Source organism: Carcharhinus amblyrhynchos, chromosome 17, assembly GCF_965287045.1.
Source record: "Carcharhinus amblyrhynchos chromosome 17, sCarAmb.v2.hapA, whole genome shotgun sequence".
Classification (NCBI taxonomy): domain Eukaryota; kingdom Metazoa; phylum Chordata; class Chondrichthyes; order Carcharhiniformes; family Carcharhinidae; genus Carcharhinus; species Carcharhinus amblyrhynchos.
In genome coordinates, this window is record NC_137340.1 from 36,748,337 (window position 1) to 36,768,834 (window position 20,498).

The 20,498-nt window shown below is 38.4% G+C and overlaps 1 protein-coding gene across 3 annotated transcripts in view; it reads left to right on the forward strand.

Moving 5' to 3' along the window:
- atrnl1b (attractin-like 1b) overlaps nt 1-20,498 on the forward strand; it is an 883,775-nt gene that overhangs the window by 118,770 nt on the left and 744,507 nt on the right. For all 3 annotated transcript variants that reach the window (XM_080205830.1, XM_080205831.1, XM_080205832.1), the window contains 3 exons: nt 5,346-5,548; nt 10,734-10,908; nt 14,606-14,699. In XM_080205830.1, the coding sequence (XP_080061956.1) occupies nt 5,346-5,548; nt 10,734-10,908; nt 14,606-14,699 (472 nt within the window). The remainder of the gene's footprint in view (nt 1-5,345; nt 5,549-10,733; nt 10,909-14,605; nt 14,700-20,498) is intronic.

Below are 20,498 nucleotides of genomic sequence, written 5' to 3' on the forward strand. Positions count from 1 at the left end.
ACATTCAAAATGTCCCAAATTACTGTTTTTTAAGTTTAAGTGCAAACACTGTTGATAGATGGTTATATACATAGTATGAAGATGGAAGTTCTTTGGTTTTTTGATAACTCCAGGAAATCACTTAGTTTTGAGGCATTCTCTGAGTGGTTAAATGTTAATGGTATCTTAAATGACATCACTATTATCTGCTAAAAACAGCTATTTACCATAGGGATGGGTTAATTATACATTGAGGTATGGAGTGCACATCATAGTTGTAGGTCTAAAACTATTTATTTACAAGTTTAGTTTGATCAGAATTGGTTTAACTCACTGTTCATTTTTATAAAAATACGTTCGTAACATGTCCAAAATATTTTGCATTGTATGTAATAATGTTTAGCAATATTGTTGGTAAACATCTTAAGTTTTGTAAAATCCTCAAGTATTGCTTAAGAAAATGAAAATTAATCTCGCTGTTATGCAGGCTGCGAGGAAAGGGACCTGCCAGGGCCAATGAGGAACAATTTTATAACATTCTGAATGTGTATGTTGTGCTTCAGCAAGGGTGAAATCTATTTTAAAAGGTCAGATATTGTTTATTGTGCACCACGTTTTGTGATCAAGTAACTTATGCTTATTTCAGTTTTTATTTTGGGGGAAATATTTTGTAAACTGGTGTCAAGCTGAGTTAAGAGAAATTCAGCTTGTAACATTTTAGAAAAAACTGAGTTGAAATCCGAGTGAATGAGCTTTTGAAAACCTTTGAACAAAAATTATTGTTCTGAATTTGCATCTACTAATGAAATGTGCATAGAATCAGAGTTATTACTTGTCTATTACAGAAATTCATTCCCAGAGTTCTATATCCACTCAGCTGTGGAAACCCATGATTATAATTAAACATATGTCCTCTGCACATGTACCCAACCAACTGAACATTGGATAGATTCATAAGCTGTTTTTTCTTCTATAATAGGCAAACCAAAAGTCATGTTTATTCCCCCTGATGCATTCAGACCACATTCTGTTTGCATGCAATCACAAAAATATTGTTAGTCATGGTTCTGTGGGCACCACCTTTTAATTATAAATTAGAAGGTTGTGGATTCCCCACTTCAATGTCTACCTATCTTGATCTTTCAATGCAATACTGAGTGAGTGTTTTACCTTTGAACATAACTTATAAACTCCAAACTGAGGTCCTATCCATCTTCTCAGATGTTCATAAGAGCTCCAACTTATTTGGAATGGGAGCTGGGTTTTGGTGTTCTGGACAATATCAATCCCTCAACCAACATTACCAAAATGGTATTTGGTCATTACTACATTATTGTTTGTGGGACCTTGCTAAATGCAAAGCTACTGCATCTTATACATTCCTCTTTAGCAGTCTTTATGGGCTAATGGAGATCAAAATAGTTTGTCAATGCCAAGATGTTAATGATGTGTCATGCAATTGTTTTGCATGGATCACAAATAATGTCAACGCCAAGTTGCAAACATTGGATTCTATGCAAAATAAACTACCCATTCGCTCATAACCATTTATCAGCTTGAAATTGTAAATGGAATACTTAAGGCTGCTTGTGCTCAGAAGCTGTGTGAAATTGCTTATGCTCAAGTTCTTTTATGAGAAATTGCATAAGTATGCCAACCTGTTGCACTGACTGAAACCACACTGAAATTTTGCTACACTGGGAATTTTAATGAAGGCAAAACAATACTGTTAATTTCTTATTTCTAAGGTAAACTTAATCAAAGAATTTAGTATCACCAATGCAGAGTTTGATTTTGTTGATATTTTTGTTGTTTTTGGAGTAGGAGAGTAATGTAATTTGTGTGTAGCAGTGTCTAAAACTATCCATGTTCTCAACAACTTGAGAAACTGACCCTTACCTACTTCATTTGACCCTTTAGCTGCTTCATTTAAAATACTCTCTGGAGTCAATACTGGAATTAAATCTTGTCCATGAGGCATTTCTCTTGCTCTGTTGACCCTATTCACAGTAACCTGCTGACCATCCAACTTCTCTTCCTCGTTGCCCTCTTAACTAATATGGCTAACAATTCTCTACTTTTCAGGCATTGTTCCCCCTCTCCTTCAAAACAGCTGCTATTCCTCAAAAGTCAGTGCTTGACTCCTTCATCCTTGCAGACTATTGTCCCATTTCTGACCTGCCTTTCCTCACCAAATTCCTTGAATGTGTTGTCTCTTCCCAAATCCATGTTCATTTTGTTGGAACTTCATGCTTGAATTCCTGTAATCACATTTCTGTCTCAGTCACATTACTGAAGCAACTCTGATCAAAGTCACAAGTGACACCCTGCATGATTGTGACAAAGTAAAATTTTCCTTCCCATCCTCCTTGAAATGTCAGCAGCCTTTGACACAGTTGACTGCACCATCATCCTCCAACACCAGTCCACTTTCATCCAGCTGGGTGGGGCTAACATCATCCAAAAACACAGCATTAATTTCCATATGTACATTGACAGCACATGGTACTATCTCTTTCAACTCCCCTACTGTTGCTAAATTCAGACAGCTTATTAAATGTTGGATGAACAGAAATTTTCTCCTAATAACTGGAATAAAATAAAGTTTGAAGAACGGGATTAAAGAGGAATTGATTAGAGTGCAACTGTCCTGATACGCAAGTTGGCTTGGAAGTAAGATAAATACAAATATACTTAAGTGAAGGAGGGTGCATGTATAGAATTTTAGGTGTAGAATCTGCAGAAGAAAAGTTCAAAGTGGAGACATGATAATACAGTTCACGTGTGTGCACTGTTATGGTTCAGGTCAGAACTGAAGTGTTTTATGAAGCCCACCTGAATGATAAGTTTTGCATTTTAATTTTGGCCAGGATAACTGTGATGTTTCACTTCAGGTATGATTCAACTGACCCTCTTGGGAGCTTTTATCAAATTAAAGTTTATTTAAGAATATAGTTAACATGTAGAGAAATAAAATTAACAAGAACTTTTACCAATTGCAAAAAAAGAAACAAAACAAGCAGTATAATGTATAAATCTTAATATCTCCAATGTGTTTCAATTAAAAACAAAACCCATAGACAACAAAAAACCTTTTTTCACAGGTTTGACACAGCACAAACTAATGCTCACATAACACTGAAACACAGTTCCCTGGGTTGAATGCTGATTTCAAAGATCTTGAAAACTCAAAGCAGCCTTCAGTCGTATCAGCTCTCCAAAGCACAGATTAATTACTGCAGCATGGCAACAAGCCTTTCTTTCAGCTAACTGGTAAAATGTTTGAAGCACAACAGAGAGAAGGAGACTTATTTTCCAGCTTGCTTCGAAGACTGCTTCTAACACTGCAGCCAAAACAAAACTGAAAGCTGAAAAACTTAAGTTACCTGACTTCCCTACAGTTTTCTTTCTCCTCCCAACAATGATATCACCTAAGGCTGTGAGCTGCATAAATCAGGTTTTTTAAAAAAAAGCTTTCTTCTCAGGATACTAATGTCAAATGTTAATAGTCTTTTAGATTGGAGAAATCAGAAGGGAAATATATTATCTCAGTATCCAGTAGCTCTATGCTGACAGGAAAGATGGAAAGCAGAAAGAGTAGCAGTTGCAAGCAAAGCCATGCCCACCTAGAAAGTGGAGCTCTCCCAGGAAGCAGAATGCGAGGCTATTGGAGCTGTTAATTGAGACAAACTACGCTGAACTGTAGAAGGATTACTAAACTTAAAGATAAGTTGTGGATGTTTTGGGACAAGGGATATTTGAGTTCAGGAATGTAGGTAGATAGATGGGAATGTGGTTTAATTCCGAAATTTAGTTGATGTGTGTGCATGTCTGTATCCATTAGTTGAGTGTACCTTTTGTATTGTGGCTTTTGTTGTGTGTTTTAACATGTTGAGCTTTTTTGAGTGCTTACAAGACTGGACCTTTCTCTCTCTAGTGTGCATACCCATCCTCTCAATATACCAAATTGAATAAAAAGCACTAAGAACTGGTGTTCCAAGTTGCCCTTCCAGACTTTGGGACATTCTTGCGTCTAACATTTAAAGTTGTTCTTAACAGTAAACCTTATGTCAGATTTGAGCTTCTGACCATTATATACAAAAAAAACCTATTTCCACTTCTACGGAAGTGCAATTAAAGCTGTGCATTGAAGACACAAACTCCAGAGTGTTTGTGGAAAGGGGTGGGGGGGGCGGGAAAAGAGTGCAGATGGGAATTGTAAAACTGGAGGAGGTTACAGAAATATGGAGGAATGAAACCATGAAGGCATTTGAACTTGATGTGTGGAGGCAGCGTAGCAGAAATTTCTTGGTACAATAATTTTGGTGTCTAGGATACTTTGCATCCTTTAACTTAAAGTTGTATAATTAAAACAGAGCAGAGTACTTGTTATGGAAAGGGAGCAGAGCATTAGTTTAAAAAAAAATTGGATTGCTGTCACAAATTTGATTTATTATTGTCACATGTATTGGAATACAGTGAAAAATATTGTTTCTTGTGCTGTATACAGACAAACATACCATTCATAGAGTACATGGGGAGAAGGAATGAAACAGGTGCAGAATATGGTGTTGCTGTTGCAGATAGGGTGAAGAGAAAAATCAGTTTAATATATGATGGGTCCATTCAAAAGTCTGATGGCAGCAGGGAAGATGCTGTTATTGAGTCAGTTGGTACATGTCCTCAGACTTCCATATGCTTTTCTTGATGAAGTAAGGTGGAAGAGAGCAGAAGATGGATGTGAAAGGCCAAATGGATAAACATTTTTTGTTCTTTGGGATTTGGGAATCACTGTGCCTATTCCTAATTGACCTTGAGAAGATGATAGTGGGATGCCGTCTTGAATCACTGCAATACATGTCATGTAGGTACACCTACAATGCTGTTTGGGAGGGAGTTCCAGGATTAGAAACTTCTCCTGTTCTAATATTCATTGTAGTTCAAGTCATATGCCATATTTCTTGTGAGATGGCAAAGGTTAAAAGGTGACTCGTCCTAAAATGAGATGTATGTAAAACTTAAATTTTTTTTACACTTTCTTCTTCAAAAATCCTTTTGCATAATTAATGCAGTATTCAGTAGTATTCGGTGATGGCAATGGTTTGACCTGAGCTCTACACTGGAGCACTTTATTTTTTTTCCTCTTCTTTGAGCAGAGATTGCAATGCTGCATGAGTAAGTAATGTGTAAATTGCGATTTGAATCAGCATTTTGATCATTTTCCTGTTGTTTATTTGTACCTTAGCAAGAAAAATACTTTGAAGAATTTGGAATTATAAGAAGACCCGTAATGTTCAGATAACTCAGTTGGTGCACACCAAACACCAGGTGTAGATTTTCAAAGGCTTTCATCTTTTTTCTTCAAGGATTAATTCCTGCCCAAACAATTGCTCAGGCCATGGAAAGTGCGTGACTGGAAGTAGCGGCAGGGTGTTCTGTGAATGCGATAAATATTGGAAGGGGGAAGCTTGTGACATTCCATATTGTAAAGACAACTGTGGGAGCCCAGATCATGGCTACTGTGACTTAACTGGAGAAAAGCTCTGTGTCTGTAATGATAGCTGGCAAGGTGAGTTCATTGATTTTTGCTACAACATCAGTATGCTAGATAGAAAAGAAATACTGGTCCAGTCATTTGAGCTCAAGTTCCAAATACAATATTTGTGGATTTGCAGCTAATGAACGCACAATGCTTTACTTTTGACAACTGGTACTTGTTAGAATCAGAACCAGCAAATTCAAATTAAGGCTGAATGGTATATTGGAATATTTTTCTTTCTTTCTCCCCTTTGTTCAAGGTTGATCCAATAATTTACGTGTGTGTGTGTGTGTGTGTGTGTGTGTGTGTGTGTGTGTGTGTGTGTGTGTGTGTGTGTGTGTGTGTATTGCTTAATAAAGTACTCCAAAACACCAGCACAATGCATGTTCTAACCATTGTTCAAAGGCACTGTAAAAATTCTATGTTTTAACGTTTTCTATAAAACATGAAGTACTGAGACTAGTTGAAACCTAGAAATTGTGGACATATGGTTGGTTTGTCTCGTATTTTGTGATTCATCATTATCAAATATTATCTTCATAAACATGCACTTAGGCTGTGCAAAAGTAAATTTACAATATATTCCCATTTCATCAACAACACTAATTTTAAGACACAAAAGTAGGTAGGAAAATTATGAAGAGGACAAAAGGAGGCTACAAAAATAATTATGTTAAGTGAGTGAGCAAAGATCTAGCAACTGGAGTATAATGTGGGAAAATGTGAAATTGTTATTTTTGGCAGAAAGAATAAAAAAGAAGCATATGATAGACTGCAGAGTTCTGAGATGCAGAGATATCTGGGTATAGAACATAGAACAGTACAGTACAGCACAGCACAGGCCCTTTGGCCCTCGATGTTGTGCCAAGCTACGTCCAAACCCAAGATCAAGCTATCCCACTCTTTATTATTTTGGTGTGATCCACGTGCCTATCCAATAACCGCTTGAAAGTTCCTAAAGTGCCCGATTCCAATGTCACAGCAGGCATTCCACACTCCAACCACTCTGAGTAAAGAATCTACCTCAGACATCCCTCCTATATCTCCCACCATGAACCTTATAGTTATGTCCCCTAGTAACAGCTACATCCACCCAAAGAAATAGTCTCTGCACGTCCACTCTATCTAGCCCCCCACATTATCTTATAAACCTCTATTAAGTCGCTTCTCATCTTTCTTCGCTCTAAAGAGAAAAGCCCCAGCTCCCTCAACCTTTTCTCATAAGATCTACCTCCAAACCAGGCAGCATCCTGTATCTTAGTGCATTAGCTGCAAAAGCTAATATGCAAGTTCAGCAAGTCATTAGGAAAGCTAATAAAATGTTATCATTTATTTAGAGGTAATTTAGTACAAAAGTCGGGAGGTAATGCTTCAGTCATACAGAGCATAATGAGCCCACACCTGGCCTCCTACTCCTTGTTCGTATGCAGCATACAAATGGAATGCACCTGCAGCGACAGATTTATTTGTGATTCCTGGTCTCTTTATGGAGAATAAAAGGCTTGGGAGAGCACATGAGCTTAAAAGTGATCATTAGAAAGCATGGTCTGTTTGTCCTTTACTTGCAGTGTATGGCCTTGAAAAAAGTTGAGATGCGAGAGCTTTTCAGTTAAATGCAGAGGCAGGGAAAGGGAGCAGGAGAAAAAAAAATTGGGAATTTCTGGGATTGGGTGGAAGACAGGAAAGATCATATGACAAAAGGAATGATGGTGCAAGACAAAAGGAAGTGATAATAGGATAAATAAACCAGATGGAGCTCAGTGTGTAAATGGCAATAGTCAGATCATTACCAACAGCTGCTTGTCTGGAAAATGGCAATGGTGAATACAATTGGCAGATAAATGATAAGGTAGTTGTATAGTTCATTATGGGATCCATCATCAGACTCTCAGCTATAAAGTTTCTTTTTAATTCAATGTAAAATTTAAGAATCTATGTTTACTGCTGTGGCTCTACCTCCTTGGTTTTACTAATAACCACTATAATTTTGAGATAGAAATAAAATAGATTACACGGGACGAGTTGTGATCTTGCTTTCAGTAAAGAATACCTTGATTATGTGACTTTGATCAGTGATCGCTGTTTTCAGGCAGCTGTCGGTATGATAACTGACAGTGCATTGACAACTAGAAATTAAGGATGAACTATTAATGCAGTGTAAGGAATATGATCCATACAATATTTATGTAAAGATATCCAGATTCCTAAGTTTTGAAATAAAGGTAGGTGTTGCTTTAAATTTTAAACGTGCTGCTTTTTCTTCTTGCTGTCAACTTTTTTTTGTCTTTATTAAGCCAATCATTCCTTCTCTCTTCTCTTACTTCAGCTGATTTAACTCCGATTCACTCTCCTCTATCCTTTCTGTATCTTTCTCAATCCTTAAATCTCATTGACACCGACGGTGAATCTGTTATTCGTTGTTTAGGGTCCCAAATGTCTCATTTTCCTTGTTGTGCAGTTATCAGCTTGTACTTTGTAACATGCAAATTAAAATCATGCAGTTAAAAGGTGTATGAGGAAGCCCAATTTGGGGGGCTGGGGAGCACATAACAAGATGTTCTGCTCCAGAAATATTTGTGCAATTAATCTTTGCTAAATTTTTAAAGTCATATGAAGAGGGAAAAATATTCAAAAAGCCAAATCTTTCCTCACGCCAGTAAAATAATAATAGCTATTAATTATAATTCACCTACTCCTAATTTATTTTTGTTATGCTTTGGAATATAATGTGTCTGCGTCTCTATTCTAGCCTCTAGCAGTGAGATTTGAATAATAACTGCAAGGTCTAGTTGCACCATCATGTGGATGTCGATGTCAATAGCAGAATGATTCTTGCGTAGAAGTTGGCTTTATTTACTTCCTGCACATATCAATAATCTAAGTATTTGACTTCACGTGACCAACTGCCAGAAATTCCACAATCAGCGCTGCCCTGGTCTACCCATTTTTTTTCAGTCTGTTCCTGCCTCACTGAACATATTTCTTCCTATCTTGATTCTGTTTTCTCTCTGCTTGCCCAGTCTCTTTCTTATATTGGCATCAGGAGAATCACAAATGTAATTTCAATAATTGAGTTTCCTGGCTATTTCCAGGAAATAGTTTATATTGGTGCTATTGTGCTTTCATCCAGAAATGGAAAAATTAATCATTTCTGCTTCTAAGTACTTATCTCTCACTTCCATAAAGTCCATCATTGACACTTCCCTTCCTTGACTTCTCTGTCTCCGTTTCTGATGATAGACTGTCTACCAAAATTCATTATAGGCCCACTGATTCCCACAATTATCTGGACGACATCTCCCCATCCCCTGCTATCTGCAAGGATCCTTTCCATTCTCCCAGTATCTCCAACTTGGTTGCATCTGTTCTGATGATGTGACCTTCCATAAGGGCATTTCTGACATGTCTTCCTTTTCCTCAGCTGAGGATTCCCCTCCACTGTGGTTGACAGAGCACTCAACCATGTTTGACCCATTTTCTATGCCTCTGCCCTTCCCTTTTCCCCTAGAACCCTGATACACGTACATTAACTTTTTGCACTCTTTGCACAAGCACAGGCAAAGTAAATATGCATGGAGCTGGAAGTAATACATTAGCATAGATAGAAGTTTGGTTAATAGACAGGAAGCAGAAAGTGGGCAGAAATGGGACTTTTTCAAGTTGGCAAGTAGTGAATTGTGGAGTACCACAAGGGGCAGTGTTGGGGCCTCAGCTATTTATAATCTATATTAATGATTTAGATGAGGAGACAGTGAGTAACGTGTGATACAAAACTAAGTGGAAAGGTGAGCTGTGTGGCGGACACAAGAGGCAAAGAAATAGATAAAGTAAGTTGAGAGCAAGATGATAAATAGGTTATAATGTAAGTGTGAAGTTTTTTACTTTGATCAGAAGAATAGGAGATTAATTTTTTTTAAAACAAGAGAAACTTGTGGATGCTCAAGGAGATGTTGAAGCACATCAACATCTCCTTGAGCATCCACGTTTGTCATGCTGAATCTCCCATTAGCACATCCTAATAGTGAGGATGATATTAAATGACTACAACAGACTTGGATTGGCAGACAACTGGTAGATGGAATTTAGTACTGCCAGATAAAAATTGATGCATTTTGATGGAAGGAATGGGGAGACAATATAGACAAACGGCACAGTCTTAAATAATGTGCAGGAGCAGAGGGACCTGAAGATGCATGTGCATAGATCATCAAAGGTCTTTGAAGGTGGCAGGCCAAGAGTGGTTAGCAAAGCATATAGAATCTTGGACTTCATAAGGCATTGGGTAATAAAGCATGGACATTATGCTGAATCTTTATAAATCCTTGGTTCAGCCACAGCTGGAGTTTTACTTCCCTATCTAATCATCATACATTAGGAAGGATGGGTAAGTCTTTTGAGAAGGTGCAGCAGGGATTTACTTGAACGGTTCTAGGGATGGGGGAATTTTATCTGCAAGGTTAGATTAGAGAAGCTAGGATTGTTTTTCAACTTTGCAGTAAATTTATTCAGGATGTACAAAATTGTAAAGTTTGGATATGTCGACAAGGGAAACTGTTCCCATTCATAGAATATACTAGGGCTAGAGAAATGGATTTAAAGTTATGAGTAAGAGTTGAAGGGGGAATATGAGAAAGTACTTATTTCTGCAGCAATTCGTGATTACCTGGAACATTCTGTCCTTGAAGCTGATGGAAACAAGACATGTAATTATTTCAAAAGAAAATAAACCTGCAGAGTTATGGGAATGAAACCTGGGAATAAAACTGTGACTAGATGGCTAGAAGGTGAACGGGCATGGATTCGATAGGGCAGGAGACAGTCATTCAGCCTTTCTCCATTTCTCTAAATTACAATCAAATTTAATACTTCTGTTTCACTCATGCAATCTATTTTGAAACAACACGTTTTAATAAATATTTGCTTTTATACAAAAGATTTAATTTCTCAAACGTGCTTTGTACATCTGGATTCTGTGGTGTTTATTATGCTGATCTTTCATTCTGTAGCAGGTGTAATTGTGCGTTGATCAGCATCATTTGTACATCTGACCATTGCATGATCATTAACTTGAGAATGAAAATTTTTAAAATGAAGCATGTTCAAACATGATTTGAGACTATTAATATGATTTGGATACTTTTGAGTTGTTGCTTTTAGTCTTGAGGTTATGTGGAAATGCATATCACAAAATGAAATATTTCACCCTGTGTTCTAGGACCAGATTGTTCTTTGACTGTTCCGTCAATGGAATCCTACTGGATACTGCCAAATATTAAACCGTTTAGCCCCAGTGTGAGCCGTGCATCACATAAGGCTGTTGTATATGGAAAGTTTATGTGGGTGATTGGTGGATATACCTTCAATTATAGTTCATCTCAGATGGTCCTTAAGTAAGTATGTGCCTGTAATTTAGTCTTTGCTGTCTTTGTTTTTTGTGTGAAAATGTGCATGCTTGCTTTAAATAATACAGTGACCTCTTAGCTCTATTGTTCTTGCTTTGATCTTAACCATATAACTTTGGAATTTGGAAAGAATTTCAAGCCTCAATAAAATTAATCTCAGTTAAAATTTCCAGAGTTTGTAACAAGGCATAAAGTTAGTATTAAATTTTCTGCAAGTAAGCCTTTAAGTCTGGCATATTTGAAAGACTGGATAATTCAGAGATGTAACTTTAGGAACATCCAAAATATAAAACTATGATCCAAATAATGCTGTTGCTATTTTTCTTTCCTTTTTTTCATGCTGATAGTTGGAAAAAATAGGCTGGAAGGAGCTGAGTTGTCTCTCATTGCTGCATTTGTTTAAACAGTATTTTTTTCATAGACATTATCTCTATTGCTTACAAACTATTTGGTTAAATTATTTGACAAGTATAAGTTTTGTCTGAAATTAGAGAAGCTTTATTGATCTGCACTCTCCACACCCTTTCTGCAACCAAACTAAGTCTTAATAGCTGGAGTTAACTTTGGCAAACATCTTTGACCTGTAAGAGGGAATGCCACAGTTTGTTCATTTTGTCAGACTGCGACTGGCAGATTATCCACACAGTGCTGAAATTTCTGGTCTCTGAAGTACTTAGATTTATTCCAGGCATTTTATGAATTTCAACCACACTCCCCTCATCACCATTTACCTGATATACTACCTCCAGAAAAATTACTAAACTGCATGTTACTTCTGTCAATTTTCTTAAGGTTTGTCGTTCATTGCTCTGTCTCAGCTGAAGGTGAAATGGTATAATTCCTTGGATTGCCTGTTGCCCTCCAGCACAGTAAAGAAATAATGAGTATTGGCACACTGCTAAATAGCTGGATGCTTCACAGACAAACCTCTTTCTGTTCAAATCCAATGTCCACCTGTGTATTTTTCAGCAGATACCTGTGGATAATTTAAGAATGCAAGTTCAAGTTAAGTTGTCTCTCCATCATCCAAGTCTCCTGACATTTGCAGCTACTATGACTGAGATCAAGAAGCTTGGCGCAGATAAATAATCCAATTTTGGGACCTCCTGCTCAGTTGCGCGGTGGTTTTTACCAGCCAAGTACTCTTTGAGGACACCCCAGCATGCATATCTAATTTAATTCTCTACACAAAATGGTGGGATGCTCATTTGTTAAGAACATAAGATGTAGGAACATATGTAGACTATTCGGCCCATCGAGTCTGCTCCACCATTCAGTAAGATTATAACTGATCTGATACGATCCTCAACTCCGCTTAACCTCAAACCTTGATTCCCTTGCTGATTACAAATCTCTCCATCTCACAACACCAGGTTAAAGTCCAACCAGTTGATTTGATGACTTTTTACTGTATTTACCCCAGTCCAACGCTGGCATCTCTACATCATACCTCAACCATGAACATACTTAAGTATATTGAGCATTTCCAAGGCTGAGATGGATAATAGGATCGTTAAGGGAATCAAAGCATATTATGTTTTAGACAGCAAAGATGAATTGAAGTCGATGCTCAGGCATTATTGAATGTCAGGTTTGAGAGGTCCTATGGCCTGATGCTATTTTGTATGAATGTTTGGACTTGATGTGTTTGAGCACCATCTGGCAAGAAGAAATGTGCACTCTGTCTTTCATCATCTGTATAAATGTTGAATGTATTATAGTTTCAGCATCGAGAAACAAGGACAGCTGTCTGCTGCAGATCACATGACAAGCTTAGAATTGTGCTGTCTACGGCAGGTGCAGCATCGTCACAGTTTTATATAAAAAAAGGATTAATTCTGTCTGTGATTAGGACAAGTGTCATAGTGAATTAAGACAATGCACGTTGGAAGCAGTGAAAAATGCTGACATCCTCCAACAGACCAGATGTAGTTCATATGATAATATAAAAGAAAATTCAGATGTGATGCTTTAGATCAAGAGTTTAAATGAATGATGAAAAAGGGGAGTCAGATGAAGCAACAATAATCCTTTATCAATATACTTTATGAAATTCGAACAACCTCTGGTAGTTCCAGGTGTGATAACAGGCAGTTGCTTTAATATTACATATGATATTTTTATTTTCAAAAATTTCAGCTTTATTCTACAGATAGCTGGTATATCCGGAAAAAACATTTATCTCAAGGATTGTAAAAGCAAGCTAATTCATTTCCGCTAGGGTACTTGTTTACCCAAAAAATTCCCTGGGAAGTTGATTGACAGGGTCATGTGATAATGTGGTTAATGTGTAGAGCTGGGTCTTTAGCAGAGAGAGAGAGAGAGAGAGAGAAGTTTTTACCTTTTTGGAGTTTAGCTGGAAATTGTTTGAAGAGAGAGGCTTGTGCAAGTTACTGGAAGTCAGATTTCTTTCAGAAAGCTCCAAGGCTGTCTCTGCTTATTGTAGCAAGTATATTTGTGATTAAGAACATAAGAACATAAGAAATAGGAGCAGGAGTAGGCCATCTAGCCCTTCGAGCCTGCCCCGCCATTCAATAAGATCACGGCTGATCTGTCGTGGCTCAGTTCCACATTCCCGCCCTCTCCCCATAACCCTTAATCCCCTCTCTTATCAAAAACCCATCAACCCGCGTCTTAAAAATATTTAGCGAGGCAGCCTCCACCACTTCAACGGGCAGAGAATTCCAGAGATTCACCACCCTTTGAGTGAAGAAGTTCCTCCTCAACTCCGTTCTAAACCGCCCCCCCTTTATCTTGAGGCTGTGCCCCCTAGTCCTACTGTCTTTTTTGAGCGGGAAGAGTCTCTTCACCTTTATCCTATCCATCCCATTCATCATCTTATACGTCTCAATGAGATCTCCCCTCATTCTTCTAAACTCTAACGAGTACAAGCCTAGTTTATTCAGCCTCTCCTCATAGCTCAACCCCCTCAACTCCGGTATCAGTCTAGTAAACCTCCTCTGCACTCCCTCCTAACTATATTTAAAGTGGTCTTTAAGTCTGTAAGAGAAATGACACGTATTTGAAATGGGAATAGTGATTAGTTAGAAATTAAAATTGTTTATTATTCAACTGTTAATGATCGAGCTGTTTCCTTTGTTAGAATTGTATTTAAACTGTGTCCTGAATAAAGATTGTTTTAATATAAAGATCCCTGTTTTGTCAGTGGAATCAATCCTGGAGCAAAGCCTCCTTTCCTCACATTTTTATGAAAACAGAAAAATTGTTGGATTTGGTCTGGCTTCCTAATATACCTTGGGGTTCTGGCCCTAACATGAGGAAGGAGTCAATGAAGCTTTGATTCTAATCAGCTTGTGCACAATCTGAGCTACAAAAGTTAAAGGTTTCAGCATCTTTATGCAAGGCAACAGAAAACTGGTGAAGGTCCAACTGCTAGCTAGTGGTACCAAAGATCATATGTTGTATAACCAAATCTAAATCAAAATTCTGGAGGTAACTATGAAAAATATATATATAGTTGGAGAGTGAATTCCCTCAGCTTAGGCTACTTTTTAGTTTTATCTCCTGTTAGTTATCAGTTTATTTGATAAACTGTGGTAAATTGTTAATTTATATCAACAAAATATCGGAAATTTTGTATCTGTGCATAAAAAGCTAATAACTGCATTGTCTGTTCATGGTATATTTCACTATCATTCATTGATGTATTTGATTTGATTTTCAGGTATGATTTGGAAAGCAGTGTTTGGACAGGTGTACCCATAACAAGTGTTGCAAGGCCACCTTCAAGATATGGACATTCACTAACATTATATCAGGTAAGAATTAAACTGACTTCAATTCTATTTTTAAATTTCTTACTAATTTGGCTTCATAGTAACATTCAGAACAGAAACTTTTGGAACTTTTAAGTATTTTTCAAATATTTTTATAGCCAGTCAAATTGCAGGAATATGCCAGGTTGATTGTGAAGAAATTTGTAAAAAATAGATCCCTTTAAGATGCTCTCTGATATGAGGGGCATTATCATTGTAATCTTTCCCTTCCACGTCACCAGGGGGCACAGCCTCAAGATAAAGGGGGGACGGTTTAGAACGGAGTTGAGGAAGAACTTCTTCACCCAAAGGGTGGTGAATCTCTGGAATTCTCTGCCCGTTGATGTGGTGGAGGCTACCTCGCTAAATATTTTTAAGACGCGGGTTGATGGGTTTTTGATAAGAGAGGGGATTAAGGGTTATGGGGAGAGGGCGAGAATGTGGAACTGAGCCACGACAGATCAGCCATGATCTTATTGAATGGCGGGGCAGGCTCGAGGGGCCAGATGGCCTACTCCTGCTCCTATTTCTTATGTGTCTTTAAAAAGTTAAAAATTTGAAAGAAAGTTAAAAATTTGGGCTCTTCAACAAAAGCTGCAAAGAGTGAGTGAGGGTGAGAGGAGGGTGGTTTTATAACATTTGATTTTATAACATTTTGGTTCTTTTTTTAGATGATCAATTTAAATGCTTCAACATTTTCTTCATAACTTAACCTTTTTGAAATTGATATTGAATGTTATGCCAAAGGAGATTTCTGGCAGCTGCTGCTGGGCTCTTTGCTGAAGAGGAATGAGACACTTCCAAGAAGTCTTATGAGGGTTATTTTTTCTCAAGTGGAAATGAGAAGCCGTGGAAATGCTCAGCATGTCTAATGGTCAGTGACGCTTGGTCAGAACTAGTGCAGATCATGGACCTGCTGAAGTGTTTTTTCTGTTTCTCTCAATACAGATGTTCCCTGACCTGAGTATTTCCAGCATTATCTGATAACATTTCAGATTTCCAGTCTTTGCAGGATTTTCCTCTCCTGTTATATTCTCCATGCAGGACTTTTATGAATGGTTAGTTTCAATTTAAAATGAAAAAATATTTATTGCACAATGCAAATCTTGATTTTTCTGTTAACAAAACCCACTTCTGTGGATTGGAATAGTACATTATTTGAGGGAACTTTTCTGGTGCTAACTTACTGGAAAGTTTTGCCATTTTTAATCTTGGCACCAAAACCAGAATCATGTGCGAATAGAATATGTCACTATTCATTCAGGGCATTCTCATTTGTACATTAGATTGGAGCTTCAAGCCAATCCATCTTTTGGATGTTGCTGTCTGAACATTGCACAGGGTCAGGTTCAAAGGAGTAGATCTGGTTGCACAATATGAATGACCAAGTTGTGTATTAATTACACAAAGTCGTGGTTGCAAAGTGTATCATAACAAAGCCTGAGTTTTTGACGGACTTCATAAATAGAGGCATAGAGTACAAAAAGCTTTGCTAAACCTTTGTAAAACAATTCAATCCCACTGTAACTATATTTCCCAATTCTGGGGACATGACGGATGTGAGCGGGAGAGTTAAAGGGAGTGTGGAGTGAGGTCAGAGGTCTAGGAGCAAGAGGAGCACCAGGCTCCATGTTTCCCTCCCTGATCCTGTATCTTGGTGACCAGAACTGGACAAAATAACAAAGTATTGGTTTGCATGGAGTATTAGGTGTTTCAATGTAACTTTCTCTGAATTACACTCTTCTGTTTTGGCTGTTTACTCATCTTGTTTGGTTTATTAATTTCTGTTCTTTGCTCGGACGTTTTGAACATACCAAATCTACTAAGACTTTGAACTCCTCAATGTCATCCTTTGCCATTTTTCATACTATTCATGGAATAGCTGTGCTGCCTATTTTCCTTTTTTAAGTTGCAGCACTTAATTTTAATGTAGACTAATCAGTGATTTTATTTTGTCCTTTTATGCTTAATTCATTTGGTAATTTCTTAGCTGCCTCCAGTTCTACTGCCATTCCTTGTACGGCATCATGCAAATTTGAGCCATTTACATTAGTTTCTAGCTTATTATCAGTAAGAAACGTATTGTCCCAACATTTCCTGGAACACTGCATTTTACTACTTTCTCTACTTCCTGATATAGCTATTGTTTTCTACCCTTTGGCCAATATCTTATTGATCTCTAAGAGTTGCCTTGAATCCGTACAATTTTCAGTTTACTTAATAGGTTTTCACTGGAACTTTGCAAAACTGTCTCCTGGATGCCGAGGTATAATCCACTGCCCAGTGCACTTGTGCCACATTCTCCAAAATGGTCAAGGCATTGAACAGTTAGGAATGAATAATGAGAATCCAAATTGACAAATAATTTATTATTTAGATAATGAAACTTGCATCTATTACGTCATTCCATTATTTCATGTAGAATTAAAATAAGAGTAATGAATCTGTTGTTGCCTGTATACTACTTGTGACTTCCTTTGATTGAGTACCATATTGACTTGTCCCCAGTCTCCGAGTCCATTGTCGGTAATAATTTGTTTCAGTCAATGTACTAAGCATCTGCTGCTCCTCAACATCAATGGTTGTGACTGAAAATGTTCTTCCATGCATTTTTTTAACATCCCTCACATTATTATCCCCTACTTGCTTCAGAATCTTGTTTCAGAGTAACTGAAATCCCTACAAACAAGAGGAGCTATCGTTTAAGCTAGATTTGTAATGGAAGTAAAACCAAGGAAATTCTGTCCATCAATACTCATACTAACTGTAAACAATTTACTAATGTTGCTGGCACCAAGCAAACTTCACAAATCTTAATATATGAATTATGTGGGATGGTTTGCCTTCTTATTGTTAACCAGTATTAGTAGCTTTTATTTCATGACACTGAAATTGTTGTTCAGGACAACAATATCTGTTGGTGTTATAGTATCAGATGACTGACTGGGGATTGCGTACATTTTGAATAGTTTGTCGTGCAATATTGTAGGCTTTGCCATTGTAGGTTAGTGTCAAAAAGAAACTGTATATACATTAGTGCTGAGTGTCAAATAATACTCGATGTTCCATATCAGCAGGATATCAGTTATTTTGATAGCCTTTTTGGTACCTTTAAGACTAAGTAAGGTCTGTAGAGTGGAAACTGCCAGAAACTTGGGAACTTGCCGTGAAATGAACAAAGGATGAAGCACTAGATTAGCAGGTTGTATATTAAATCAAGGATAGCTTGGGTAATTAATGCAATTGGCATGATATTACAAGTAGCCTGATTTGGGATCGATAATTGACCAAGGAATAGATGCATTATGTTAAAATACCATTTAAACAAATGGCTTTGCCACATTTGCTAATGTGGCTGAAAACCAAAAGCATGTTGATTTTGTTTACATAATGTTACGTTGAAAGTGTTGCCAAGAGATAACTGGTTTGTTGCTAAAAACACATTCCAAACTTTCTGAAATCTTTGAGGAAAAAGAGGCAGACAGAAAAATAAGAGATATTTGTCTGATAAACAGTGAAAAAGAAAGGGGATTCTAATAAATGTAAGGGAATCACAAAAACAAATGCAAGACCCACGCTCTCAGTGACTTTTAGGAGGTTTTTACTATTTAGAGAAAGTGTGATGCAGATTTGATGGGGAAGATTGAATCAAAAACATAAAGCGCTGAGTCCTTGCGATTTTTTTCCTTCTGACCTGGATTCACTTGAACATATTTACTAATATTGCTTCCATTCCAGAATTAAGATCTGATAATGTAGGTTTCCCGACGAACTGCTAGGCTTTTGGATCTTGCAAATTAGTATCTTCAGTGTATTTGCTGGGTATAGGAACAATATCTGGTTCCTGCTTAAGAGAAACGTATGAGTGGGGTACATTTGGGAAGGTTAAATTATCTTTTTACCTAGGACCACAGAATCCCTACAAGTGCAGAAAGAAGCCACTTACCCCCATTAAGTCTGCATTGACTCTCTGAAAGGGCATCCTGCCCAGGCCCTTCCCTCCACCCCATTCTGAACCTCAAGTTTACCGAGACGATTCTTCCTAACATAGTGTAATAAACATTTTGGATGCTTGTAAAGGAACATGTGTAAGATAAGTTTGGGAAATCTAAGTCCAATTCCAGCGGATGGAGGATGGTAGATGAAATTACTCAAGGCAGAAGAATTATAAGAACATAAGAAATAGGAGCAGGAGTAGGCCATCTAGCCCCTCAAGCCTGCCCCGCCATTCAATAAGATCATGGCTGATCTGTCGTGGCTCAGTTCCACATTCCCGCCCTCTCCCCATAACCCTTAATCCCCTTGCCTATCAAAAACCTATCAACCCGCGTCTTAAAAATATTGAGCGAGGCAGCCTCCACCACTTCAACGGGCAGAGAATTCCAGAGATTGACCACCCTTTGAGTGAAGAAGTTCCTCCTCAACTCCGTTCTAAACAGCCCCCCCTTTATCCTGAGGCTGTGCCCTCCAGTCCTACTGCCCTTTCTGAGCGGGAAGAGTCTCTCCACCTCTATCCTATCCATCCCATTCAACATCTTATATGTCTCAATGAGATCTCCCTCATTCTTCTAAACTCTAATGCGTACAAGCCTAGTTTATTCAGCCTCTCCTCATAGTTCAACCCCCTCAACTCCGGTATCAGCCTAGTAAACCTCCTCTGCACTCCCTCCGAGGCCAAAATATCCTTGCGTAAGTGTGGCGACCAAAATTTCACACAGTACTCCAGCTGCGGCCTCACCAGTGCCCTATTCAGCTGCAGCAAGACCTCCCTACTTTTATATTCAATCCCCCTCGCTATGAAGGCCAGCATCCCATTCGCCTTCCTGACCACCTGCTGCACCTGCAGGCTGGGTTTTTGTGACTCATGCACAAGGACCCCGAGGTCCCTCTGCACCGTCACGTGCTGCAGTTTTTTGCCACGTAAGTAATAGTCCTTCCTACCATTATTCCTACCAAAGTGGACAACCTCACATTTGCCAACATTAAATTCCATTTGCCAGTTCCTGGTCCATTGGCCCAGCCTATCTAGATCGCTCTGCAGACTCTCCACATCCTCCGCACAATTTGCCGTTCCACCAATCTTGGTGTCATCAGCAAATTTCGACACCATACACTCGGTTCCCTCCTCCAGATCATCTATATAGATGGTGAATAGCTGAGGCCCCAGCACCGACCCCTGGGCCACTCCACTAGTCACCAACCGCCAATCCGAATAGCACCCATCGACTCCCACTCTTTGCCTCCTATTTGACAGCCAATCCTCTATCCACGCTAATACCCTACCCCCAACTCCATGCCCCCGACCTTCTGCAGTAACCTCTTGTGAGGCACCTTGTCAAACGCCTTCTGAAAATCAAGAAAGACCACATCCACTGCCCTAGACACATCCTCATAGAACTCCAATAAATTTGTCAGACACGACTTCCCTTTAACGAAACCGTGCTGCGTCTACTCTATCAAACAATTCTCCTCAAGATGCCTCGCTATTTTCTCCTTGATCACGGATTCTAACATTTTTCCTACAACAGACGTTATACTAACCGGCCTATAATTCCCCGCCATTTGCCTGCCACCCTTCTTAAACAACGGCGTAACATTAGCCGTTTTCCAATCTTCTGGCACTTCCCCGGAATCCAGCGATGTTTGGAAAATAATCACCAAGGCATCCACTATCACCTCCGCCATTTCCTTCAGAACCCTTGGATGCATTCCATCTGGTCCTGGGGACTTGTCCACAATCAGTCCCTCCAGTCTGTCGAGCACCGCCTCTCTAGTAACAATAATGTCATTCAGGCCCTCCAC